This window comes from Osmerus eperlanus, chromosome 16, assembly GCF_963692335.1.
Source record: "Osmerus eperlanus chromosome 16, fOsmEpe2.1, whole genome shotgun sequence".
NCBI classification, from domain to species: domain Eukaryota; kingdom Metazoa; phylum Chordata; class Actinopteri; order Osmeriformes; family Osmeridae; genus Osmerus; species Osmerus eperlanus.
The window spans coordinates 3346381-3373603 of record NC_085033.1 but is presented as its reverse complement, the minus strand read 5'-3'; the positions used below and the strand labels follow the sequence as shown (position 1 = coordinate 3373603).

The following is a 27223-nucleotide window of genomic DNA, read 5'->3' as shown; positions in this document are numbered from 1 at the left end:
AACCCTTTCTAGTTTACATTACATTTACATGTATTCATTTAGCAGACGTTTTTATCCAAAGCGACTTCCAAGAGAGAGCTTTACAAAAGGGCATAGTAGGTCAATGATCACAAACAACGAGATAGCCCCAAAAACATTGTGGATACCTAAAACATGAAGCATACATTGTGGAAAGAAAATAAGTGCCAATGGGAAGAAACATAAGAGCATGTAGTTAAACAAGTTACAATTAAACAACATGAACCTCAAAAGTGCAAGAGTGTACCTGTAGGAAAGCAAGAGTACCTGTAGGAAAGCATTCATATCATTTTGTTCTTTGGAAATGAACACAATGGTAATCTGACTTGTGTGGCCTGCATCAAAAAAACAATGTGGAGGTTGGTCTTGCCATCTGAACTCCCACGAACACACATTGTCACAAGGTTGTGGGGGGATCAGAACATCTTCAGGGTGAATGAATGGGCTGTAACAGAAACCATCCTGGATGAAATAAACAAATAGTGGAATCCCAGTCATGGAGCGACCAAGAAGAAGAACAATGGGTCTATTGGCATGAGGCTGGACTCCTGAGTATCCTGCCTGTACTTGGTGGTGAGGGGTTTTGAAGAAAAATGACCCATTGTCTTGCTTATCCTGCTTCTGAGCCTGTGCAGCTAAACCAAGTCTCTGGAAGCCATCCCAGGATGCCCTACAGTGGAGAATAGTTCAACCTATGCTACCCATGGAGAGGTAGGTTCGTATTTTTCCTGTGTGCTTTGTCTGGTCTGTAATACTATAGTTGCTTCAGAGATTAAGCAAAGTGTTTGTGACATTTAAATATAGCTCACATTCGGTTTTGAAACTGTCTGTCAGTCATTTCCTGTAAAAAAAACAAATCAACCCTCCCATTACAGTACGTGTGTTTGCGTAACATTTGACTTAACCCCAGAGTTCAAGAGACGAAACAAGAATTGCAGAGTCACTTAGGACGTCTTTTGAGGGATGGAGGTATGCACATTACTAACTACTTATTATATGGCAACGACAGTACGAGCGTTCTGATTGGCTAGTGGGTAGTCATGCCAGCCGCGTTTTGACCTCCTCGCCCATAGACATATATACGTGTATGTCTATGTCCTCGCCGGTCTGATACGTATTTTTATTGCCCTCTGACGTCATCTTCAAAATGAGCGATATCGAGGAGTCAGAGTTTTACTATCCAGATGATAATGAAGACAGCAACAGCGACAGTTTTATAGCAGTTCTATTTTGAGACATTTTGCTTACTGCTAGTACTGTAGCCTTGTTATGCATGATAAGCTTTAAGGTTGATGTTCACAACTTTTTTGTCAGTTTTGTGGTATTTTAAAAAGTATAAAAGAGAGATCTTGTTTTGAGACATTTTGCTTACTGCTAGTGCTGTAGCCTTGTTATGCTTGACAACTTTTAGGTTGATGTTCAACTTTTTTGTCAGTTTTGTGGTATTAAAAAGCATAAAAGAGAGATCTTGTGTATGTCCTCATTATAATAACAATTTGAGTTGAATTGGGCATGTATATAGGGGGTCAGATGGCTGAGTGGTTAGGGAGTCGAGCTATTAATCAGATGACGTTGTGTCCTTGGGCAAGGCACTTCACCCTACTTGCCTCGGGGAGAATATCCCTGTACATACTGTAAGTCGCTCTGGATAAGAGCGTCTGCTAAATGACTTAATGTAAATGTATATGGTACATATATTGTTATTTGGCAAGTGCATCTCATGTGATGTTAAAGAGTAATCCAAAAGTAATGTAACTAGTAGTGTAACTAGTTACTTTCAGCAGTGAGTAATCTAGTAAAGTAAAGCATTACTTAAAAACTAACTAGTAATGTGTAATCTATTACTTTTTTGAGTAACTACCCCAACACTGGTCCTAACTTAACACACATTTTAACACCATGCCCATTGTACTGTAGTTATACAGTTCAAAGCTTCTTACCCTGCCTTATTCAAAATTCAATCGTTTCAATCTTTATTACAGTTTTTTACAATCACTTTGACACAAATTTCAGAACCTTGATGTCCTTTTTCAAAACTCTAGATAAAAAAACTTGAAACAGTCATTACTTGTAACACAGACTGTCACATGTTCAAAGCATTGCCTTGTATGTTCATATCTTTAAAGACACCTAGCGCATGCAGAATCATTAGTTCAAATAACAAATTTATCATGAAATACCATAGGAACATTCACTTAGATCATCCACACACAAGATACCCATAGTTTCACCATGTAGTTGTTTGTACAATCATTAAATATAGTACTACAAAATATGTGATACATGTTTCATAAGATACTTTATCACCATAAATGGACTAAGAGAGAATACTACAGACAGTGGAATCATTGAGCAAAATCAGAAATGTCTTGATGAAATACAATCAAATGACAACATTTCTTTGTTTTTTTGTATCAAAGCAAACATAATGAGCTACAAAAGAAAACTATGCTACAGTACGTAAAACATGTACTGCAATGTTCCTCACCTGGCTAAAAAACAAACAAACAAAGCAAAACAAAGGATTGATTACTCTCCTACATTTCCATCAACCCTGTCTTGTGAATTTGGCCACAAGTTTTCATCCACATCGCTAAAGATGATTTCATTTGACAAACATCTCTGAAATAATCTCGGCATAAATTAGTGTCAAAGTGATTATAAAAAACTGTAAGAATTAGTGCATGGGTGTCTACTACTGGTTTACAGTAAAAACTGAAATGAAGAAAACCCTTAAAAATGTCCATTAGTACCAGCAGGGGGCTACCAGAACCACAGCTCACAGTATGGACATTTTATTCTGTCTAGATCAGTGATGTTCACTGAGCTGGTGTTTCTGCCCTTGCACTGCACTACTAAACTGAGGAGGAGGAGGAGCGTCGGCAAGCCCATCTCTACTGGTTCTGATGACCCTGAGTAGGTCTCATGCTCCTTGGGGCTTGCCCTGATCAACCCACGACATGGTCAGCTATGACAAGATAATGTCAAAAGATGAAGGACTGCAGGCTCTTGGCAGAAAGGCTTTGTTGTCTGTAGCTGTTTTTTTTTGGAGGGGCAACTGTAGAGGCTAGTGTTGTCCTGATCAGGAGTTCAGAAGCCATTCATGGAGGCGGGTGATGGGAGCAGGCAGGAGACTAAAAGAGCATGTACGTTTTTGCACAGCGGTTGCCTGACTGTGATATTATGTACGAGCCACTTTTTCAAAATCATATGTTATCCTGAAGCAACATGATTAAAAATCTTATCTACACAGACGTAAACTGTCTGTAATATTTGTCCAAGTAACATGTCTATATTTCTGGATGTCCAGTGGAAAACATAATTCTCGTTACGGTTAGGCATGTACTGTAGCTCATTGTAGGTCAAGGTTAGGGTTAGTTGAATAAATGCTTGGTCATGCGGGGATCAATGCCTGTAACCGGCCTCAAAGGTTGTGAAATGTACAGTATCTCCTTATGAGTTTCACAAGATTGACGGGAAGACTTAATTAATGGCAATATATCAACCTTGAGGAAGATGTCCAGTCCAATAAGATGATTGCACTTACATATAAATGAACTTGCTGCCTCTTGTTCACTGTAAACTGATCTGACTGGTGCTTTCTTCTGAGGTGAAATGGAAGAATTGGATGCTTCTCTGGCATTTTTCATGCATTTTTACGTTTCTTTGATATGGGCCAGAAGGACTATGCCAAGCCGACAAGTCTCAGGACTTGCCAAAGCAAATGTGGGCAAGAAATGAAGTGATGAATGTTTTCATACATTTTTCATACTGAACTTGCGAAGGAGAATCCACCTTGAAAACAATTTTGGGATCAAATCCCTGTTTTTGTTGTCATCATGTAACCTTGAGATATTTTACAGTGAGCAGGGTGCTTCATTGGCCTGAAAGACACAGTCTGCTGACACTACATTACATTTAAACTAAAACCCACAACAGGCTCAGCATATGCTTTTCATTACATATCCACAAATGCCATGAGCTTACATACAACATGAATGGAACATACAGTATATTCATTCTCATGATTTGTCAACCTTGTAGGAAATGTTATTCCTCAAATTCCATCTCCTGCCATGGTTCTTTGTGGAGATGGTTGGGATGAAAATATCCATTTGAAAGTCTCTGTCTTAGGGTGTTTATAAGATCTGGGGACAGTACAACCAAACCTCCTGTTAAGATAGACAGCAGGCCCAGATTATTAGAGGGGGGACTGATTTATTTCTCACTGGACTGTGGAAATGTGCCCTGCTTCTTTTTTTGTAGGCTTCTTTTGTTTAAACTAATTGTATAAAGTCACAGCAGCCTACCTATGTGAGAGCAAGGGCATCGTTTGTAGGGTTTAACTTCTCACCAGACATGCTTTTTCCCTCTTTTCTTCAGAGTTGTCTCTAGAGCAAATGTAAATATTATTTCAATTAAATGATAGACTGGATGTGTACCATGTGTCCAGTAACATATACATCTGAAAGACAATGTAAGCCTGTGTCTGTTAACCTAGCTGTTAGCAGATTATGGATCATATCAGGTCCAACATCCAAGCACACAGCAACTGCTGGATTCCTTGTTGACTGCAGTAGCAGACATACAAGCTCAGCCGATGGAAGTTATTTTTCTGGGGGTTTATGTTGGCATCCACCTCAAGGCTCTTCAGCCCAGTCGCTTCAGTGGAGTGGAGCCTCAGTCAAACTGGCACCGGACTCTCTCTCCCAGGGGGTAGGATAGGGCCTGGTTGAAAAACGGGAGAAAAGTGAACAAATGCGAGAGGACTGCCGCCACTCTCAGGCAGCCTCTGGGACACCCCCCTGCTCCGCCTGGGAAAAGCAGTTGGGTGGTGAGAGGGGAGGCGAGGGGTTGTGCACAGAAGTTGCACGCTTTTTTTACATGGTGTCTTCAGTCACTCTTTTGTCCGGGAGGGAGGGGTGGGTTGGAGGGGGTGGGTTGGGGGGTTGTGTTGAAATCACATGGCCAAGCTCGATCCGTTACGTAAATGCAGACCTCCCTGGCACCCAGTCGGCTGCCATCAACTTAGTTGTGCAGATAACTCTTAGGATGACATTGGCAAGGGCTGAGGAGAACGGCTGAGATGTTCCCTTCTCCATGGGGCTCCACAGCATCATCTGAACTTCTGGAAGGTGACACTGAGGCTAATGAGCATTCGAGCCCTGAGCAGTCCAGATCCATCATCATCATCAGTTTTGATCTTCGTAAGAGGGGCTCTCCAAGCCAGTATGCAGTACGATACATTTTAAACACATTGTGTTGTTTTGCACAGCTGACGGTAATGCAGATCCTTTCCCTTCGGGTGCTTTTATCAAGTCTTTGCCACACTGCGGATCTAGTATAAAAGTTGACATAATGTGTCATGTAGGTACGATTTTGATACTTATAGATTAGCACCAGGAAATCGAGAGGGAGTCCTTGCCTTGGGTGATCGGTATCCTTTGAGTGGCAGCAAGACTTTGGAGCAGAGACATGTGATCCCACTTTGAAGAGACACGTGATGGTTTGACTGTGTAGCACCCCTCCTGAGGATAGCACATGGCCGCCAAGCTGAACCCCAAATGCTCTCGTTGTTCCAGCAGCATCCCCTCTCCTCCTTGCCCCTCCTCCCCAGCAGGGCTTCATGCAAAGCCGCTTCTCCTCAGAGGGAGAGTGGGGTGTTTGGAGGCGAGGCCTGGGGTGGGGCATGAGGGGGGGAAGGGGGGGGAGGAGGGGGAGGAGGGGGAAGATCCTGCAGGCTCAGCTGGCTTGGTTTCAGACACAGACTTTACAGACTTGGTTTGCCTCCTCCCTCACACAGCCTGAGGATCTTAGCACAACAGCAATATGATCTCCCTCTCTCTCACACACGCACACACACACAGTTCCATTTCCTTAAAGCTCTCTTCCCTTCAGACGTCCACACAGCATTCAAATACAACCGTAAGCTGCACTATGGCAGTGCATACTGAATCTTTTTCATGGGTGAACATAGTGCAAAATCCATAACTATCTTCCATTACATCTACCTCAGAGCCTTTCTGTGTGTCTCTACACTAAAATAGCTTTGTAAAGGACGAAAGTCAATTCCCAGATTACAGATGATAAAAATGACAAATCTGCAGCTGGCACAACTTAATTTCTCAATCAATGAGATAAATAGGACATATATACCTGCTTTGTATGAAGGCATATTTAATTTAATTATGATTCTTGGCATCAGAGAGGTATATTCAGAGGGATACTGTTTGTCATATAATAATAATATGACAATTGTGAAACAGACCAGATACATTGTAACACAAGCCAGATAGCATTGACTGAAGAATTCCTTTTCAATTAGAAGCAGTAGGGTCCTAGCATTGGGCCTCCTATCACTGTTTATTCTAAGTCATCTTTGTCTAGAAAAATATGTTCAAAGGTTCATACTGTATGGTATATATAAGTATTATGTTTATATGTGTATACATGGCTATATATTTTTGTGAGTAACAGATATTGAGGTGAATAGGCTATATATATCAATGGTATTTTTGTCAAGATTACATATGTGTGCTACTGCATTCCAAAGCCTGACAAAAAGAACACAGCATAAACATATACAGTATAAAGAACGGAGTTTAAACATATACAGTATAAAGAATGGAGTTTAAACATATACAGTATAAAGTCGGAAAAGGCGTGGAAAGGAGCCTAGAGATACCTGTCTGCTTGTCCAATCTCTGGCCACATGCCTAGATGGGATGTCTAAATATTATGACACTTAATATGACTAAGTATACCTGTTGGATACATTCAAGCGGATCTGCTCTGAGGCAATGTGTTTTATCTCTGCAGGCAACTTATGTCCCCAAAACCTCCAGTCTCTCTGTCCCCCACTCATATTTGTGAGGTCATCATCTGTTACCATGAGTAAGCTACCTGTCAACTATTCTGGTGGAGTGTGTTTGTGTGTGTGTTTGTGTAAGAGAGTGAGAGTGAGAAATGGGGAGGAGAGAGAGTTTGTATACAGTGTGTGTTAAATTAGCTTGAGAGTCATGAACAGCATGTTTATTTAAGTGTAAACTCCATACTTATGTCTCACACACCAACATTTTAGTGTATTGTAACTTGAAACTTCATGCATTCTTTTAAATCCTAGTACTTTTGAGGTAATCACGGGGAGGCATGATTACAGACAGAGTGACTGAGCAACACCAGTGTTCTAGAGAAATAACAGGCTACATAATCTACTGTGTTACTTATGAGTGTTGAGCAAAGGGGGTGGGAAGAGGTTGGGGGGGCGCGTGTTGCCACTAACAAGCTCCCTCAGCTGGGTGTTCATTTCAATCTGCAGTCAGATGTCCTCAAGTATGACCTCTTGGATGAGGGTCACTTGCCAGTGGAGGATTCTTTTTATTTTTTCGGCTTCTCTTTTTTTATACTTCCTACTTGGGCAGAAGGCTGGCGTAATAGAAACCAGACACAAGTCAGAATGTGAGGCATTCACAGGAGGGAGACCTCAGTTCCTCTGCGAGTGTGGAAATAGGATAAACCCAGCAACGGCTTTGCTCAGCCTGATAGGATGTTGATTTTCTTACTATGCAAGACTGAAGTAGTCAACAACTGAAGGACAAAGCATCAGGATGGATCTTCCATGCCCTACAGGAGAAGTTGCATGGGTTGTCTAGAGACAGCAGAGGAAATGTGATCAAAATTCAGGATGGCCAGTGCGTGTGTCAGTTGTCCAGGTGGGTTCTGTCAGTTTTATCTTGACACAACTCTAACATGCTACTTCTAATTCTGTTGAACTATTCAACAGAATGAGTTCACTAGAAATTGTGCTTGAATGATTGTGGGTAATTTGTTAAACCACAGAAGATCATTCAGCTTCTGACAGGTTTAATCTCTGTGACTGAGTTCATGTGAATTTAGCATGATGTAAAATCGATAACGGGGAAAAAATATCTATTTGCCAGAACTCAAAAATATTTTTGTCAAATACACAATGATTTAAAATTAAGACTAATTTACATTCACCTCCATTGGTCATCTGTTATTCATAAAAATACAGAATTTAAAACTAAATGTATTTTATATCGTTACAATATTTTGAGTGTACATGTACTTTCATTGTGCGATCATTTTTAATAGTCCAAACAATACTGTGATTAACAGCTTTTAAACAGTATTTTTGGGGAGATTAAAGTTCAGTGGTTAGTGCATTTTACTGTTTTCAGGTTCAAATTCCCCATTGTGCTGTACTTTGCTTTGGATAAAAGTGTCTGATAAACTGATCCGTTATTATTTTTTTTCAAGTATTTAGTCAAATGAAACAGCACAGATGTCAGATTCTAATACAAAATGTATCTTCACAAAATTCTTTGTTAAAACTAAATCTGTTTATTTTTTATCATTATTAATTTAAACATTTGTATTATCAGAGAATACAAATGTTTAAATGTCTGACATTGGATTTGGCATTTTGTGCAAGGACATTGTTATTGCTTTATTGCATAACTTACTTACTTATATTAATTACTTTTAAACATCCTGCAAGCACGCAATACATATGCAATTGCACACCCACTTATACAAAGTCCCTTTAGTATTCAATAAATGGTTTCACACAGTACATGTAGGTAAAGGAATAAAGGACTGACAGCTTAAAACATTATCACCTTATAAACGGTCAAACACAAAAGGTTTTCGTTGCCAACCCCTCCTGTTGTGTCTTCCTCAGGCAGATACAATATGAGTTATCCACACTGGATGCCATCTGTGCCCATGTGTCAGAAACCCTCCCCAGTGTGAGTGGTGCAGGGTCTGGAGGGGAGGCCCAGTGGCGGACATAACAAGCTTCTCCTGTTCACTCAGATGGCAGGGGAGATGGCACGTCCCACGCAAGGGAACACAGTGCCACAGTCATGAGATCACCTCACGCAGTCTTCACGGACTTCTCCATGAATGAGGACACATACAGTAGCTATTTACACAGAGATATCCTCTGATAGCTACAGTGAAGCTACAGGGCTAAATACATACATCTGCTTGAGCTCTCCCATACGTTTTATTGGAGCCCTCGCCCCAACCCCCCAAGTTCAATGTTTTCTAAATCTCAGAAGAGGGGTATGGCCTACTTTTCATCATCTCAACCATCTCTGTCTGTGTTGATATACAGTACTATAATTAAATAGAGGCACAGGACTACATTTTGAAGAGCCTGTAGGGGTTCTGTGACAACAAGAGTAGCATTCCAGGACACCCGCACATCTGAAGTCCTTCCACATGCCTCATATACTCATTGACCCTCCCTTTGCCAAATGAGGAAACTGATTCTCACTCGGCTTTCATTCAATTAGCTTTGTTGTTCTTTGTTGTTGTTATTATGGTTGAAGCTTTTGAGTGAGTTTAATTGAGGTATTTGGAGTGCTTTCAAATAGTTTAATGTGCGCAACCTTTAAGTGGGTGAAATTAATTAAAAATAGATTTACCAAACTAAAAAGAGTAGTCACATCATAGAAATGCAGGTAAGTCTTGGTCTGACCCAAGCTGGAAAGAGTCGTATTTCATAGCTTGATTTCGATTTATAAAATGTCTCATTTATTTAGTATGTCATTATGGCATGACAGTTCGTTGAAAGATTATTAATATTTTGAGTGTTCCTACTAATGCCATTAGCAAAAGGGAACATTCATTAATGACTGAGGAAGACCAGTCCGTAGATCATTTGTTTTATTTGAAAAGACTTTGATACAAAGTATGACATGATGAACAAACCTCCTGATTTTAAATGCTTCGGTTTACAGATTCTAGTTGAAAAGCCTGTATGACCAACATGAGTTGGAGCTTTCTCACTCGTCTTCTGGAAGAGATCCACAACCACTCCACCTTTGTGGGGAAAGTGTGGCTGACGGTGCTCATAATCTTCCGCATCGTGCTCACGGCGGTGGGGGGCGAGTCCATCTACTCTGACGAGCAGACCAAGTTCACCTGCAACACCAAGCAGCCGGGCTGTGACAATGTGTGCTACGATGCCTTCGCCCCGCTGTCACATGTCCGCTTCTGGGTCTTCCAGATCATCATGATCTCCACCCCTTCTGTCATGTACCTGGGCTACGCCATCCACAAGATTGCTCGTACATCTGAGGAGGAGAGGCGGAAGTACCACAGGCTCCGTAAGAAGCCACCTCACACCAGGTGGAGGGAGAGCCACCCTCTGGAAGAAGTCCTAGAGGAGGATGAGGAGGACGATGCTGAGCCCATGATCTACGATGACACGCTGGAGGGGCAGGAGCCCAAGCCAGAGGCGCCCGCCGTCCCTAGCCGGGAGCCGCAGAAACATGATGGCCGCCGACGTATCATGCAGGAAGGATTGATGAGGATCTACATTCTTCAGCTCCTATCAAGAGCCATCTTTGAAATTTGCTTCTTGGCTGGCCAGTATCTTCTCTATGGTTTCCGTGTTAACCCATCCTATGTTTGCAATAAGGTCCCCTGTCCACACAGGGTGGACTGTTTCATCTCCCGACCCACAGAGAAGACCATCTTCCTTCTTATAATGTATGTGGTCAGCTGTCTCTGCTTGCTCCTCAATGTGTGTGAGATGTTCCACTTGGGCATCGGCACTTTTAGGGACACTCTTCGCCAGAGGAGAAACCAGGGCCAGCGGCCCTCGTACAGCTATCCGTACTCTCGTAACATTCCTGGTTCTCCACCTGGGTACAACCTTGTGATGAAGTCAGACAAACCCAACCGAATCCCCAACAGCCTCATCACTCATGAGCAAAACATGGCCAATGTGGCTCAGGAGCAGCAGTGCACCAGCCCAGATGAGAACATCCCCTCAGACCTAGCCAGCCTGCATCGCCACCTACGGGTGGCGCAGGAGCAACTGGACATGGCCTTTCAGACATATAATTCCAAAAACAACCAGCCAACTTCCAGAACCAGCAGTCCTGTCTCTGGGGGCACTATGGTGGAGCAAAACCGAGTCAACACGGTACAGGAGAAACAGGGAGCCAGACCTAAGTCAGCTCCAGAGAAAGCTGGGACCATAGTAAAAAATGGGAAGTCTTCTGTATGGATTTAGAAATGAATGTGGCAGTATGAACTGAAGAGCCTGTTTTAATTTCCAGGACCATGTAGTATGGATTATAGACTATGAGGTTGAGTTAAACGTCAACATTATAAATCACACATTTGTCACCAACATGAACTAGAAAGACATGCAAGGACATACAAACTGGGCACTATCTATACAGTATGTACTCTATGGTGTGACAAACCTTAATATAGACAGCAGGAAAGAAAAAAACTGTTATGATTCTTCTACTTAGTTTGTCTTTTGTGCTATAGTTTCAGCATAGTTCATATAAAAATATTGTACATATGTTGCTTTGTCAAGCTTCAGAATTTTATCTACTCATATTAGGAGGGAAAATATGAAGAATGCTTGATCAATTTCGGAATATGTGGGGATATTTTCTCTGATAATTACAAATATAACACTCTTGTTGTTGAACTGATTATTTGAAACATTTTAACTTCAAAACCTTTAAAGATAATCTTTAAAATTGTGTCCTGGTTAAAAAACTGTGCCATGGAAAACACTACATTATGGCTCTGTGATTGAAACCTGATTGTTTGACAAATCTAATGTGAGATCTCAAATGGAAATCATGGTAAAAGTTAAATTATGAAACATTTACATTTGACATACATTACACTTTATTCAGATATTGTTACATGAGACGCATGTATAGTTTAATTTATTTGAAGAAATAGTCCACTGTCTGATGCACTGAAAAGAAAAGGAAATATATTCTATTATATAGAATTAAAATATAGATGCCAAAAAGGCAGAGGTCAAACTTCAACCTGAATGGGTCCAAGTTGTGGCTGAATATTGTGTTGGCCTATAAGCAGGGGTTAGAGTTGTACTGTTCTAAAAATGCAGAGATTATGTGAAAATGAAGACATTACACTCTTTTCAAAAGCTTTTTTTCTTGAAAACTTGAATTACTAACAGATTTCTGATCATTTCTGCAATATTGGGCAGATTTAATGCATGCTTTTATGTTACAAATGTGTACACGTCATATAAAATACCAAGACATGCACCAACAGATAGTTCATGATTTATCTAATGTTTGGGATATCACTGTCTTGTTAAGAATTTGTTTGTTTATGAATATCATGTTTCAAGGACATTATTATAGAGTAGGCTAAAATATACTTCTGCCTTCAGTATTGATGCTCCAAAGTGCCTCAAAAAGTTACGATTGTTTCAGTGTTTTTTTGTCTTGAAATAAACCTAGATTGAAACGATGTGCCACTTAATGACTTTGAACACACACACATCCACACCCAGCCAGCCAGACACACAAAACCTCAGATTTCTGCATCTCAATTGTGTCGAAAGTGTAAAAAACACATCAGCATGAAAATGTACGCCCATTTTGCCACACAATTTGTGGAATAAATGATATATTCCTTTAATATTTGTTTATAATAAAGTCCAAAATGTCACTCCATCCTGTAAAGTGGAATTGAAAACAAGTTTTAAGTTCACCATACCAAAGAAGAATATGTTATTAACTACCCATCCAAATTCGAATGAAAAAAAAATAAAAAATAAATTAGGCTTTGAAATCGTGAGAAAATCAACAGTCCTCTGCTTGAGACTGGGGGGGGCGTGTCGCCTGAAGGAGCTGAAGCTCTGCCCCTCGCTGGAAGAGGCCGCCTCTCTGAAGTACCTGCCAGATAATGGACGCTACGTCAAGCCGAACAAAACAGTATAGAATTAGAATGTATTTGTTCAATGAGTGAAACATACAGATGCATATAAATGAAATGTTCCCCTGAGCTGTACAACAGGAGTAAAAATGGACACCAGAGACAGCAGACAGTGAGCTCTCCAACTACTTCTAGCACATTAGCTACCATTTCACCAAAATACCATCATTCTACACCGAGTAGCCTAATATCAAGTTAGCGGTTTGCACAAACTCATATGAGATACCTCTGGAAAAGTTATCTAGTATAATTATAACAAGCACACAGAACTGAGTGATGAACTGCTGGCGGCGGTGGATGGTCCAGGTGCGACCGGAGGAGGAACAATGAGGAGGGCAATGCTCGGTACAGCTCACTGCAAGAGAAGCCGTGTGTCCGTGAACCCCGTCTGTCTCTTGTCCATGTTAAAACTATCCGCCGTGAAATGGTCAATGCAGAGGCGGCTGTTGGAGTTTATCCGAAGCTTTCCATCAGCGTGGCTCTTCACAAAATCAATCCACCTATTTTTACTTTCCTTGTCAATAGGGACATTAAATAGCGTTGCAGCGCAGTTGAAGTTCTTGCATCCAGGGAAGATGCAGTTGCGGGTGGAGGGAGACATCCTGAAGCTAGCTAGCTAGCTGATGTAGGCTACGATAACAGTACAGCAGGAGGAGCCATTCAGTGATCTGACGTAGATTGGTCAAAGTGACGTAGATCGGTCTAACTCCACATTTCAGTGCGACAAAGTTTTGGCGCTTTGCACATGCTTTCAATAACTAATTTCACACGTATATAATGTACTGAGAAGCAAATCATGGAATTTGCTTTACAGGATCTTAAAAAAAAAAGAAAAAAAAAAGAAAAAAAGAATCTGTCTACTTTTATTTTGAAATGAAAAAGTACGGAGCATAGACTATAAAAACGAGTAGAAACTTGATCGGAACAATACATACATTTGCACAAATTCACGAAAACTTTAAATTTGATATATAAACGTTCAAACTCTCTCTTATGACTATAAATTAACATGTATAGGTTCAATTATTACCATTTTGGTCGCGCTAAAAAACGTGGAGATGGTTGTCAGTCTTGTAACAAGCTTCCCGAAGGTAGGAAGGGAAAGCTTCTCTTGGAAGGAGCTTCCTTTTTTATTTCAAAATAAAAGTACGTACGACCTTTCTTACGAGTGTGACAATTTGATTTATCTTATGATTGATCCAATATAGCTGGATGTACCGATCCTGAAGGCTATGGTCCAATTTGGACCATTGCTTTGGACGGGAATGTGACCCCATACATATGTATCTGTGTGTCGCCCACACCGGCATGAGCTGTGATTGTGTCGTCACTTGCAGTGCATTGTGGTAGTCAAAATGGTGTACCTTCTAAACATGTCAAATGTCCTGTCCCCCTTAGCTTTACTTAGCATACCGTAACAGGCACTTAACGGTTTGTGCTGCGGGCATATTGTACTTGTTTATCAAAATGTCTCGCTTTGGTATTCGTTTTTCCAGAACTACGGTCCTTTCAAATGTTGTACTTCGTCTGTCTTATAGTTATACCGGGCGGCATCTGTCGCTGAATATAAGTTCTTGGAACGCAGGTGGACTCAACGTCAAGAAATATTGCCAAGACGCAGGCAGGAGTGCACTGGGAAAGTATGTATGTTACAACCTGAAGCACAGGACCTTACTGAACATCCAAGGGCAAGACACACGGGCATATCTTCAAGGAATTGTAACCAATGACATGGAGCTCTTAAAAGAACCTGACCATAGAGCCATGTATGCACATATGCTGAACGTTCAAGGAAGGACACTCTTTGACATAATCATGTACAGGTACTACCATCTCTTAACTATTGTTAGTCAGCCCATGTAGGCCTATCGAATGTTCCCTGAGGTTTTCACTTATCGGCCTTGAAACAGTAGGCCTACTTGTTTACCAAAAGTTAGGCGTAGGTGTATAGGCCCTGCTTATCTCCTGTTGCACATTGACGTTAACCAGCTGTTAGCAATAGAGGGCTGTAATATGTATAGTTTACTTATGGTTCAACATGGCTCCTTTGTAGTGAATATATAGAACAAGACAAGTACATTTTAGTCTAAATATGGCCTCATTCCTAATTTCTTTCAGATTAAAAGATGCTGAAGTTGGGTGTAGTCTTTTGCTTGAGTGTGACAGTACCGTCAAGGACTCAGTTTTGAAACATTTGAAGTTGTACAAACTTCGCCGGAAAGTGAACATCAAACCTTGCCCAGAGCTGACAGTATGGGCAGTTCTTCCTCGGGATAAGGTTGCAGGCTGTCAAGAGATCCCCAACATCACACCCCCTGAACAGGCTCTTATATGTGAAGCAGATCCAAGAAATGCTGCAATGGGCTGGAGGTTGGTGGCTGACAGTAAAGTGAATCCTTTGGATCTTATTCTATCATGTCAGCTGGGTGACTCGGAGGAGTACCACAAACATCGCTATGCAATAGGTAGGGCCAAAACAATATGTACTTACTATTATATTATTTACTTTGTCTTATATGAGGCCAAATGCTAATGTCATTGCTTCTTTCCATTGCTGACGTAGGGCTTCCAGAGGGAGTGAAGGACCTACCTCTGGGGGTGGCCCTTCCGTTGGAGTCCAACCTGGTGTACATGCAGGGCATCAGCTTCAGTAAGGGTTGCTACATTGGCCAGGAGCTAACAGCCAGGACTCATCACACAGGGGTGGTGCGGAAGCGCCTGATGCCGGTGCGTCTGTCGGCACCAGCCGAAGGCCTGGAGGAGGGAGCGCCACTACAGACGCAGTCAGGAAAACCGGCTGGGAAACACAGGGCAGGGATTGGACAGCTGGGCCTCAGTCTAATCCGCCTGGCTCATGCCAAAGAGCCACTAACTCTTAAGTCGTCTGAGGACACGGCCGTGACTTTAGAGGCGTCTGTGCCTGATTGGTGGCCTAATGACTCCAAAATGAAATAGGGAAAGAGGTATGGTCTTGGTTGCCAAACTTTTTTTGACATGTCATATCTAATGCATAGGGTACATTGTACTGTCTTTATTTAAATTGAACTCAAACTACAGAGTATTGTGCTACATGTGTGAATTGTTACTTTTGCTTTGTTTGCAGTTATAATATATATATTATACACACAGGTTATCTGAATGCATCACCTTGCTGTTTCACAACAGCATCTGGTCACACTATTGTTGCGTTATTTTTATTGAAATGACTTTGCTGTAATAAATATGTGGTAAAGTAGAAAGTCAAAGTGAGATCAGTGGAGTAGACCGGATTGAGTTCAAATACAAATGCTATACATTTACGGTAATCTATTTACAAAAATATCTACCAGACTTAATACTAATGTCATACATATTGACATGGGTAGTACATACATTTTTTCACAACATACAAAAATTCATCAATTTCTGAAACGTTTTATTCAAGACCTGAACTTTCTTATATATATCTTAGACCTAACTGAAAATGGTCCAAATTGCTGTAAAGGGATTCATTGACAGTAACCTACTCCTGGTAAGGGAGATGCTGCCCTCTTGTGGAGTGAATAGTCTCTCTAATTTGCTGCAGTAGGCTCTCTGGTTGGGAGCTCAGAGTTGAGTAGTCAAGTCTCTTGAAATCCTCATTACAGAGCATGCACTCCAGAATATGAGCCACCCTCTGCAGGTCAAAGGCAGCATGGTGAGGGCCCAAGGTGGTGAGGGTCTCTGAAAGGTGGCGAGGGTAATTGTTGGAGGAATGTCCGGAGCAGGAGGTCAAGAAGGATAAACGGTTGTCTGCAATGACCTTCAGGAAGGAGGCAAACTCTCCATAGTCAATACCAGAGCAAGACTTCATGATGACCTGGAAACAAACACATTTTATATTTCGTATGAGCTGTAGTCTGTGTACTTCACAAGCAACATGAGAAAATCAAGTAACACATATTCATTTAGCAAACATTTTTATCCAAAGGGATAAGGGACATACATTTAGTATGAACAGCAGACAATCGAGGAGTAGAAGTGTACAGTTCATACAGTGTTACAGTGGTCAGTGCCAATGAATGGTCTCATATTCATATGTTGTACCTGGCAGTGCTGATGCCATGAGTCCATGGTGTTCCTCCATTCCTCTATCTCCCTCTGGACAGCAGACAGCTCATTCTGAAGGAACTGCCACATTATGTCCACATTGCATCCATTCAGCCAATTATGATTCATAGAGATAGTATCCTCCTGTATAAAGGGAAAGGAAAGTGTAAACATGTCTTATTTTGTAATCCAACTTGAATCATCACAGTAATCATTTTGAAGCATTTATCAGTTCAAACGTATGCAAGCCAAGATTACAATTTGTAGCAGTGAACATCCTGTCGAGTAGACCGATCTTTCTTACCAAATTGTAAACTTGATGGTGCCAACCACTGGGCACAAATATGATTTCTCCTGCTTCCTGAATGATCTCCAGGGGTTGACAGGCCTCGTTGTAGTGCGGAAACAGCCCTTTGTCCTGAAGCTCGGGTGCAGTGACATCGTAAGCTAAGTTGCCGTGGCTGTCTCTCAGGAAGTCCTCCTGGCCTGGGGGATACAGCAGCCATTTCTTTCTGCCGCAGATGTTGGCTGACCAGCTATAGGAGCGGAACACATCAGCATGGAACGGAGTCCTGTTAACAACAGAATTATGGGCAATGGTTATTAGGTTTTATACTAAATCAACCCATACTGTAGAGAAAATGTGATTGGCATGACTGGTGACCCCCATTTGGCTGGGTAGAATAACCCCCATACTGCATTCATTTGCAATATTAACACAATATATATAACAGTAGGCTCTGGTGAAGCAAAGAGAAGATAGCATATTTGTTTGTTTATTCATTTGAGAATGTTGCAGTGTTGATACAATACCATGAGCCTTTAGGTCCCATGTAGACAAAACGATAGTCGTCAACCTCCATTGTATCCCAATATTCATTGAGCCAGTCAGAGGAAAAGAACACTGGAGTAGTGTAGGCACTGTGTTCAGGAAAATCCCTGCGGCAAAAAAAATGAAAAATAATCATCAATATGCAACCTGTACTTCACCCTTGATTGTAGTTCTGCCCACAACAAGACCCAAGTCAATAGCATTAAACTCATACCGTGACATGTGCCAGTCTTTGAGATACAGACACCCTTTGGGTGATGAGTGTCCATTCTGGATGTATTCTTTCCAGTAGTGTATAAATTCTTTGAAAGGCATAATTTGTTTAGGGTTTGCATTGTATTCTTTTGCATTGCAGTTTGCAACAGGGACTGGAGTCTCATCTGCAAAATGACAAAGTAGATGTATGATACAAAAATGTAGCATGCACTGAATAATAAAAAAATATTTTACATCTTTAGATGACATATGCATTTGACATATACAGTTTTTAGTTACCAAATTCTTGCAACAATTTCTGGAAATTGGGCTTTCCTTCTTCAGTAACCCACTGCTTTCGACACTTCCAGTCCTCGGTAAATCTTCTCGAAAACATACAGGGGTGGTTGGGAAGCAGGTACTTTTTAAAGAATTTTGAATAGCTTATCTCCTTTTCGATATAGTCAACGAAGTGCGATGACCAAAATTGCTCATATGATTGCCTTGGTATTTTAACAAGGCTACAGCAGTTGTGATAGCACTCCCTGTCCATTGTAAACAAATTAATTGTCCAGATTACAGACAATGTATAGCTAGCTAGCTATCTATCTGCATAATGACAATGTGTGGCTTTGCACGACATACTTCACCGTTAAAACCAGTATGCTACATTTGATTTGTTAAGACTAAATATAAAAAAGCAGGTTTGTGCAGGTTTCGAAATCGATCAAGAGGCTTCAGCGACCAGAGAGCAGCCTTGAAGGGGGAAGATATTAAATGTAGCACCGAGTTATGGTGTATTCTTTTCCACGTTCTACATATCAAATATTCTACATTTATTACAATAAGCGTTCGAAAAATAATATTTTGTTTCTTTTAGCGTTACTTAATGAGATGTAGGCCTTTTAAATTGCAAAACATCAGTTCCAGTTGCTCAGGCGGACTGTAAATACGACTGTACTGCATCGATATCACGTGATCCCCCTTTCTGACATAAACAAATCTGTTATACTGTTCAAGCCAACATTGCTCCAGACATTAGATACATTGAACTTAATCTAGATACATTAACTTAGAAGACCCAACGGAACTACACTGTGGTAGAATTGGAAGGAATCTGTGCTACCGTGGAAGGTTAGAAAAATCTGAATGCGTAATAGTGACTTTGCTAAGCTTAGCAAGCTAGCTAGCCCCAGCTCCTGTCATATATATAGTGATCTGAAAACAGTCAATTGCACACCTGAAGTTAATTTTTGGCGGAACACTTGGCGGGGCTAGAAAAAATATATTTCAGCATCACTTTTAAATAACCTGACTACCTAGTGAAGTCTATGGGATTTATCTTCTTAATTCATTGTTTGGTCATATGTTCATCTCTCCCAGGTGTTCATCTGTATCTAAGATGAGCCGGGACATCCCCATCCACAGCTGGCCAGGTTCTTACTACATCAACAGTGAGAAGCGCTGGGAGAATGGCACTCTCTCGCTCACCCGCACCATGCTACGCTTCACTTCTGACCAGAGCAAGGAGAGCTTGTCCAGCTTCCGTCTCTCCCGGATCATGGAGATCAAGATGGAGTCCTCCAGCTTCATCTTCAGCACCCTCACTGTACTGGAGCAGGGCAACGTGAAACACTGGTTCGGCTCACTTCGGCCTAACAGGGTGGTGGTGTATAATGTTCTGGAGCACTTTTGGAGGGAGCGCTTGCTGTCCCCCACCTCAGAGGTTCAGGGGGCAGAGGCTCAACCCAGCAAGGGCAGGGAGCTCATCAACCTGGTGGTGGGGTCTCAGAGAAGGTTGGAGGACACTGGCACAGTCCTGCACCACCAGGGACAGCAGTTTGAAAACATGATGCAGGGGCTGGACAAGATCGACTTGGATTTGGGCGTGGCAGACAAGTAACCATTGTCATATTATACCATATTTATCCTGTGTTTTAATTTAAAGCATCCATGGCCCTCTGAACACCATTCAGATCTACTTCTGAAGGTGTAGAGTAAAAGCTATCCAAACACCCCCTTCATTGGGGGAACCAAACCTGTTTCATAATTGCTCGTCTCGTCCGTCTCCTGTCACACAGGCTCCTGTCTGAGCTGGAGTCTCCGTCCTGGTGGCCGTTTGGTAAGCTCCCCTGGAGGGCCCACCAGGAGGCTAAAGCTGAGCATGCTGCCAGAGGGGCTGCTGCTGCTGGGAAGGGAGCTGGCAAGCAGAAGGTCATCACCAGCATCCCAGCCGTGGTGTCCAAAGGCGGTGACTCGGATCTAAAGCCTGGCTGCCTGATGGTGCTGGTTTCGTCTCTGGAGGTGCATGACACAAACCAGCAGCTCCTGCACCGCTTTGAGAGGAACGAGGTTGACGACATCCGCGTGCACAACCCGTACGAGATCAGCGTCCGACAGCGTTTCATCGGGAAGCCGGATATCTGCTACCGGCTCCTCTCTGCCAAGATGCCGGAGGCTCTGTCAGTGCTTGAGATGCAGTACAAAAAGAAGGTGGAGTTCACCAGTGAATACTCCGCTTTCAACACCACCCCAGCCACGACCCCATGTGACTCAGAGGGTTCAGTATGGAATGCAGGTTTGTTAGCATGATAGATTTAAGTACTGTACAGTGAGCGTGTTACAACCCCCAGTCTAAGTGACTATGGTGTTCCATGTTGTTTGTATTCTCTGTTCTGTGTAAGTGTTATTTGTGTGTGTTTGCTGCTGTGCAGTCTGACAATTCCCCACATGTGGCGCAAATCATCTTGTTATGGCCAAATCATCACTTATGAATGACTCCTCCCCTCCATAGTCCCGTTTACCTGGTTCCAGTCATCAACAGCTATCCCATCATGCCCTTCCACAGTATATAATGTGCCATTCTGTGTTTGTTTGGAGAGTGGAATTAGGTGTCTCTCTGGTGCTTGCATGGGTGAGCGTTGTAGGTTCGGTTGTGCGTGTGCGCTAGTGCGCGTTGTGCGTGTGCACTAGTGCGTGTTGTGACGTTGTACGCATGCACTAGTGCGCGTTGTGCATGTGCGCGTTGTGCGCGTGCACTAGGGTGTTTAGAATTCCCCTCCGTAATAGCCATTTGTCTGGTGGAATTTGGCATTAGCTTAAATTGCCTGTTCTATTTCTTAAAGTCTGTTAAAGTCAGTCTTTGCATGTGTTCATCATTGCATATTCTCACTTTAACCACCAAGTGGCAGTAAAGATCCATCTGTTTTGCATGGCAATCGTATAATACAGAATATTGTCGTGTTTAGTGATTCAGTTTAAATATGTATAGATTCAGTGCATAAATACAATTTGCAGTTGCACAACTGTTTATTTGATTGTGTATTGTTTATCTGTTCTGACTCATCCCACTATATAGAAGTGCATGATTCGGATAATTACTGTATTGTCATGAAAGCCCTGTGTGTTGTTCACCGGTGAATTTGTGTGGTAACCTGGAATATGCGATATGAGACAGGATTTTTGGTTCCGCTGAGAGCGTTCTCTTTTCCAGAAAGCTCTCCTGCAGCGTGTGTGTTCTTTGTACCCCTGCCCCAGACCCTCTCCAGCAGTGCCAGGAGACGGAGGTTACGCTGGAGGTTCCCACAGGGGAGCTGTCCCAGGTGCAGGTCCAGCTCCTCCAGCCAGCCGTGTCCCAGGCAGAGGCCCAGGAGCTCCGGCAGGTCAGCAAGGCTACTCACTCTCTCCCCCTCAGGGCTGAGTGACCCGATGCTACCGAGACAAAACCTGTTTGGCGGCTTATTTTTTTTCCTTCTTTAAAAAATGCTGTGTTTGTACCTTTTAGTTACCTGCTTTGTATATTGGAGAACACATGGCTTACTGGTGAGCATTACACACTGTGGAAAACCATTATGACACGTTTTGAGGAACAAGCATAACTAGTCCAACCATGAAAATGGAGGGAGGCTGAGTCCTATTTCCATTCAATACCAAGATTCAGAGTAATGATTTTAATTTTTCATTCGTTATATTTTAAATGTTAGTGAGACCACAAGCCAAAGTCCCTTTAGGTTAAGAGAGGGAGCGAGACATGACTAGTTATTTGGTCAGACGTCTTTGGTCAGACTGACTGTATAAAGTCTTTCCATTCAAAGCCTCTGTACAGGGTGACCTGCATGGTCTATGGTCGTAAGACGTAAACAGTGATGTGACGCAAACGCAGTCGATTATTTCTCATTTAACACATACTATCGCTTGCACAAGTGGGTGAACTGTATGTTATCATCCTTATAGCATATTATGTGTTTGTTTATGTGGGACTGTATGCGATTGGCTGGTGAACCATTTCAATGTAATCTGTAGCTTGAATTAGCCACTGTAGATACAGTAATGAGTTTAGCCTCATGCTAGGGGAAACCACACTTTGAACTACTGTATATAAAAGCAACTTTCTAGGCCGGGCATTTGAGGAAAGCTTGAATGGGGCTTTTGTTAACTGTAAATGTGTGAAGTACTGTAGGTATTACTAGTTAATGATTATTTACCACTTCAGGACAATTCCAGTATGATTTGATGGAATTCTCTTATCTTTTTGTCTCAATAATCATTAATCAAACAAATCTATCATAGCTGTGGCATGTGGGTCAATTACACAATGGCACTTGCGTATTGTGTCTTTATCTTTGGCTTGTTACTTTGCACTGATAAGTTATAAAAGTTCTTTGAACTTCAAAGGCTAACAATTTTGGCTATATAGTCTCAAATTATTTTGAATGCACACCACTCAAAGTATTTCCTGTCCTTACCTGTACCGAGTTCACATGGGACTCTCTGTCAGCGTAATACTCTTGTGAAGTGCCATAGCAAATAGGCCCCTTTGTCACAAACATTAAATTGCAGATTATCAGTTGATTCATTGTTTAGGTTAAAGTTGAATATTCTCAGTCCATGGGTAGTGGAGTGAATTTCCATGTCCTTTCTTGTCTCTGTTCCCCTTTTCTAAAGTCAGTGATTACCAACTATATTGCATTGCGATCATTTGAAAAATGTATTTCATTTTTCATTTTATTATGGTACAGCAGTTTTATCACAGTTTCCTAACAAAGTAGCCTTTGCTCCTCATCAAGCGATTAGATGTACAGCGTCTTTTGGGTCTTCGAAGTTCTTCCCCTCCATCTCAGACCTACACCAGAGAATCATCCAACTTAAGAAAGTGAATGCAGTTGCCGTTTGGTGTGCAGAGAAATACTATCTGTTTGCTCACGACTGTCTGGACCAGTTCCTGTGTTCTGTTATGTCCACGTTTAGAACTGACATAATGTCAGTGGTTGTGTGTGTGTGCATGTGTAGGATAACATAATATTAGTTTAGAGACCACGGTGGTGGGGTTTGGAGTGAGTGTTTATTAGGTTGTGCTTGGCACATCGTAGTTTATTTAAGTTGTTCCATCGACCATAACATACACAGTTGTTGGAGCGTGGAGATGGAGTTGCAGAATTCCCTGAACACACGGAAAGTTAAAATAACAAATGCCATTGACTGCGAGCTATTGATGACCTCAGGCGGCTAGCAGAGACCTCTTCTGACCATGCACTTCATATACAACCCCAATTCCCAAAAAGTTGGGACGTTGTGTAAAATAAAATAAACAGAATACAATGATTTGCAAATCTCATAAACCCGTATGTTATTCACTATTGAACATGGAAAACGAATCAAATGTTTAAACTGATGAAATGTACAATTTTAAAGGTCCCATTACATGAACATTTCACTTTAGGAGGTTATTTAACATTAATATGAGTTCCCCTAGGCTGCCTTTCCCCCAGTGGCTAAACATTTTGATAGGTGTAAACCAAGCCCTGGGTATTGTTCTCCACCTTTGAGAAAATGAAAGCTCAAATGCTCCGATTTGAAAATGTTCCTCTTATGTGGTCATAAGAGGAAAGGTTACCTCCCCTTTCTCCGCTTTGCCCGCCCAGAGAAACTGGCCTGCCAATGAGAAAATGAACTACGACCGTGCAAGTGCGATATAGTTTTTTCCTCGAGAGACATCATGGCTTGCAAATGACTGAAGCATGGCAGTTAGCCCCGCCTCTCTCCTCCTCATGGCATTTAAAGCTACAGACACATAAATGGCACGTCCTAATGAAAGCTCATTGTGGGACTGCTGGTAGTGGCTGTAATTCTGCACCAAGGCTGAATTTCGGTAAAGAGACTTCAGATACAGTATTAGGGGACCACTAAGGCAAAAGCATCCAAAAACAGCATGTGGGACCTTTAAGAAAAAAATACATTAATTTAGAATTTGATGGCAGCAACACATCTCAAAGTTTGGACAAGGCCATGTTTACCACTGTGTAGCATTCCCTCTTCCTTTAACAACAGTCTGTATATGTCTGAGTACAGGGGAGACCAGTTGCTGTAGTTGTGGGAGAGGAATGTTGTCCCTTTGGTGTCTGATACAGGATTCTTGCTTCTCAACGGTCCTGGGTCTTCTTTGTCATATTTTTTGTTTCATGATCCACCAAATGTTTTTAACTGGTGAAAAGTCTGGACTGCAGGCAGGCCAGTTCGGCACCCGGACTCTTCTATTACGAAGCCATGCAGTTGTAACAGATGCAGGGTGTGGTTTAACATTGTCTTCCTGAAATACGCAAGGCCTTCTCTGAAAAAAGACTTGACATTACATGTATTCATTTAGCAGATGCTTTTATCCAAAGCGACTTCAAAGAGAGAGCTTTACAAAAGGGCATAGGTCACGGATCATAAACAATGAGATAGCCCCAAAAACATTGCGGGCAGACAAAACATGAAGCCACATGCCTGGATGCAAGCAAATGTTGCTCTAAAACCTGTATACACCTTTCAGCATTGATGATGCCTTTCCAGATGTGCAAGTTGCCCGTTCTAAAAAGCACTAAAGCACCCCCATACCATTAGAAATGCAGGCTTTTGAACTTAACACTGATAACAAGCCAGATGGTCCCTCTCCTCTTTAGTCCAGAGGACGCAGTTTCATGGTTTCCAAAATAATTTCAAATTTATATTTGTCTGACCACAGAACAATTTTCACTTTTGTCCTCAGTCCATTTTAAATGAGCTTTAGACGTATATGTTCACATATGGCTTCTTCTTTGTATGATTGAGCTTTAACCTGCATTTGTGGATGGCACTGCAAACTGTGTTCACAGACAATGAGTTCTGGAGGTGTTTCTGATCCCAGCAACGATTTCCATTACAGAATCATACTGTTTTTCATACAGTGCCTGAAGATCACAGGCATGCAGAATTTATTTTCTCCCTTGTCCCTTACACGTAGAGATTTCTCCAGATTCTCAGAATTATTTTATTATATTATCTACTGTAGATGATGAGATATCTTCACATAAGTCTTCACAATTTTACGTTGAGGAACATTATTTTGAAATGGTTCCACAATATGTGGTTTCACAGATTGGTGAACCACTGCCCATCTTTACTTCTGAGAGACTCTGCCTCTCTAAGATACTCTTTACATACCCAATCATGTTACTGACCTGTTTGCAATTTACATAGTTAGTTGCAAATGTTCCTCCAGCTGTTTATTTTTAGTAACACTCACTTTTTTTGAGACTTGTTGCGTCAATCAAATTCCAAATTACCTTTTTTTTCTTTTCATAAAATGGTACATTTACTAAGTTTAAACATTTGATATGTTTTCAACGATCTATTGTGAATGGCGTGAGTTTCTGAGATTTGCAAATCATTGCATTCTGTTTATTTACATTTTGCACAGCGTCCCAACTTTTTTGGAATTGGGGTTGTAATTCATCCTCCTGTAGGTGTACTTGTACCCACATAGACTATGGAGCAATGACAGTGTCCTACTGTGTGTGGGTGCTGTAATGTGCTGTGTGTTATTGTAAATTCTTTCTCTTTCAGCCTGAATAGGGCGATCAAAATACTCACTCTTACTCACTCACCCGTTTTCACTCCTCCGAACATACAAGAGCCAAAAGAGTCCCACATCCACACTACCCACCTATGCACTGAAAATAACATCCTTTGTTGCCTTTTTGGTTGTCTGTCTGGGCTGCTGTAATATTTCCTTGCTCTGTCTAACGGTGTGTGTGTGTGTGTGCGCCCCAGATGCTAATGCAGCTGAAAACCCTGGCGCTGGAGGCTGAGACAGAGTTAGAGAGGCAGGACGAAGCCTTGGACGTTCTGACCGACTCAACAGACAAGACCACCATGCACATCGACAAGCACACCTGCCGTATGAAGAAGCTGCTCTAGCTCCACTCTCACCTGAACCAGGCCGTACAGTCACTGAAAAGAAACACCGTAAGTGACCTCACAACAAGTTTTCACATTGAGGTACGGTGATGGGGGGGGGGGGGGGGGGAGTGTTTTTCTTTGTCATGAAGCAACCAGATGAAAGAACAGGCTTTTCTCAAACCAGTGATTACTTGCAAGTCCACTAGATGGCATTTGCACCAAGAAACACGCTCATTCATTCTCTGTGCGTTCCGTGTACTGCAAATCCGTGTACTGCAAATAACTGATTGATAGATCCAAAGGGACATAACATAATACCATAAGTGTCTCTGGAAGAGGCTGGATGAGTTATAGTCTGGTGTTTTGCTTCCATCTCTCCCAGGAATCTTTCTGCTAACAGATGTTTGTTTGTTTGTTTTTCAGTTGCTGCTGTCAAGCTAGCCTCCCCACATGTGGTTTAAAGCCTTGAGTGTTGCATGTTTCCATATTGCTGGACATATTGCTGGTGAGTTGTACCCATCAAGTGTATGTGTTGCATTATAATCTTTGCTTGCTGGGGAAATACATAATCCTACTTTGCCACAGAAAGCTGTGTAAAACGTGTACTTTATTTCCACGTGACATGATTGGGGAGGCAGGGAGTAAATCACTGTGGATCAGATTCCCCAACTCTTAATAAAAGTCAGTATAATCTTATCTGTATATAAATGATCTTTTGCAATTCTGGAATCCTTTTCTTGTCAGCGGTCATCGTAAACTTGTAATGAACACCTATTTATTTAACCCCCAAATAAATAAATTATTAACTGTTTTCATTCCTTTCCTTTGTTTATTGTATAGACTACATTACTACATAATCTGATTTGAGCATTATTGCTATGGCTTTGTGATTAAAGGCACTGGTTCTATCTTTCTTTGTAGCAGACATTTGATACGAGAAGCATGATAATGACTAGAGCACAAGGGAAAGCTGGCAACTCAAATTGGCATGGAGAATGTCATAACAAAATGGAAGTGGAAGCTGTTTACTCTTTCAACTGCTGTGAGTCCCACTGAATGGAAGCGGGTTCGTTTGTGACCAGGCCTGTTATTATAACATCCTGTTGGCACCAGGAAATTGGCATCTGCACGCCATCCCTGTCAAGAGTGGGG

General features: G+C 41.8%; 4 protein-coding genes across 7 annotated transcripts; 3 read left to right on the top strand and 1 right to left on the bottom strand.

Moving 5' to 3' along the window:
• The first annotated feature begins 596 nt into the window (after positions 1 to 596).
• gjc2 (gap junction protein gamma 2) lies at positions 597 to 11781 on the top strand. Of its 2 annotated transcripts, none has more exons than XM_062482007.1 (2): positions 597 to 729; positions 9789 to 11781. In XM_062482007.1, the coding sequence occupies exon 2, from the start codon at positions 9809 to 9811 to the stop codon at positions 11069 to 11071; it is 1263 nt and encodes a 420-aa protein (XP_062337991.1). In that variant the 5' UTR covers positions 597 to 729; positions 9789 to 9808; the 3' UTR covers positions 11072 to 11781. The 2 variants fall into 2 exon arrangements, with proteins under 2 accessions (XP_062337991.1, XP_062337992.1); XM_062482008.1 differs by lacking the exon at positions 597 to 729 and adding an exon at positions 7531 to 7730.
• A 2345-nt stretch (positions 11782 to 14126) lies between these two features.
• Positions 14127 to 15760, top strand: iba57 (iron-sulfur cluster assembly factor IBA57). Of its 2 annotated transcripts, none has more exons than XM_062480598.1 (3): positions 14127 to 14417; positions 14896 to 15242; positions 15341 to 15760. In XM_062480598.1, the coding sequence occupies exons 1-3, from the start codon at positions 14245 to 14247 to the stop codon at positions 15730 to 15732; spliced, it is 912 nt and encodes a 303-aa protein (XP_062336582.1). In that variant the 5' UTR covers positions 14127 to 14244; the 3' UTR covers positions 15733 to 15760. The 2 variants fall into 2 exon arrangements, with proteins under 2 accessions (XP_062336582.1, XP_062336581.1); XM_062480597.1 differs by having other exon boundaries at positions 14127 to 14600.
• Positions 15761 to 15795: 35 nt separating this feature from the next.
• On the bottom strand, positions 15796 to 18644 carry jmjd4 (jumonji domain containing 4). 2 transcript variants are annotated; one of them, XM_062480595.1, is made up of 6 exons: positions 18173 to 18644; positions 17892 to 18057; positions 17659 to 17784; positions 17150 to 17417; positions 16843 to 16989; positions 15796 to 16558 (listed from the first exon to the last, which is right to left on the bottom strand). In XM_062480595.1, exons 1-6 carry the CDS (start codon positions 18423 to 18425, stop codon positions 16280 to 16282), a joined length of 1239 nt encoding a protein of 412 aa, XP_062336579.1. In that variant the 5' UTR covers positions 18426 to 18644; the 3' UTR covers positions 15796 to 16279. The 2 variants fall into 2 exon arrangements, with proteins under 2 accessions (XP_062336579.1, XP_062336578.1); XM_062480594.1 differs by having other exon boundaries at positions 15796 to 16615; positions 18173 to 18643.
• A 199-nt stretch (positions 18645 to 18843) lies between these two features.
• snap47 (synaptosome associated protein 47) lies at positions 18844 to 26882 on the top strand. Its single transcript, XM_062480596.1, has 6 exons — positions 18844 to 19006; positions 19256 to 19771; positions 19954 to 20450; positions 21410 to 21534; positions 25943 to 26137; positions 26495 to 26882. The coding sequence occupies exons 2-5, from the start codon at positions 19275 to 19277 to the stop codon at positions 26087 to 26089; spliced, it is 1266 nt and encodes a 421-aa protein (XP_062336580.1). The 5' UTR covers positions 18844 to 19006; positions 19256 to 19274; the 3' UTR covers positions 26090 to 26137; positions 26495 to 26882.
• The last annotated feature ends 341 nt before the right edge of the window (positions 26883 to 27223 follow it).

Coding starts and splice junctions, on each gene's coding strand:
- gjc2 (XM_062482007.1), top strand. CDS start 9,809: ATGACCAACATGAGTTGGAGCTTTCTCACTCGTCTTCTGGAAGAGATC.
- iba57 (XM_062480597.1), top strand. CDS start 14,245: ATGTCTCGCTTTGGTATTCGTTTTTCCAGAACTACGGTCCTTTCAAAT. Junction 14,601..14,895: donor TTTGACATAATCATGTACAG/GTACTACCATCT, acceptor AATTTCTTTCAG/ATTAAAAGATGCTGAAGTTG. Junction 15,243..15,340: donor CAAACATCGCTATGCAATAG/GTAGGGCCAAAA, acceptor TTGCTGACGTAG/GGCTTCCAGAGGGAGTGAAG.
- jmjd4 (XM_062480594.1), bottom strand. CDS start 18,425: ATGGACAGGGAGTGCTATCACAACTGCTGTAGCCTTGTTAAAATACCA. Junction 17,785..17,891: donor AAAGACTGGCACATGTCACG/GTATGAGTTTAA, acceptor TTTTTGCCGCAG/GGATTTTCCTGAACACAGTG. Junction 16,990..17,149: donor ACCATCAAGTTTACAATTTG/GTAAGAAAGATC, acceptor CCCTTTATACAG/GAGGATACTATCTCTATGAA.
- snap47 (XM_062480596.1), top strand. CDS start 19,275: ATGAGCCGGGACATCCCCATCCACAGCTGGCCAGGTTCTTACTACATC. Junction 20,451..21,409: donor GGGTTCAGTATGGAATGCAG/GTTTGTTAGCAT, acceptor CCCCTGCCCCAG/ACCCTCTCCAGCAGTGCCAG. Junction 21,535..25,942: donor AGGCCCAGGAGCTCCGGCAG/GTCAGCAAGGCT, acceptor TGTGCGCCCCAG/ATGCTAATGCAGCTGAAAAC.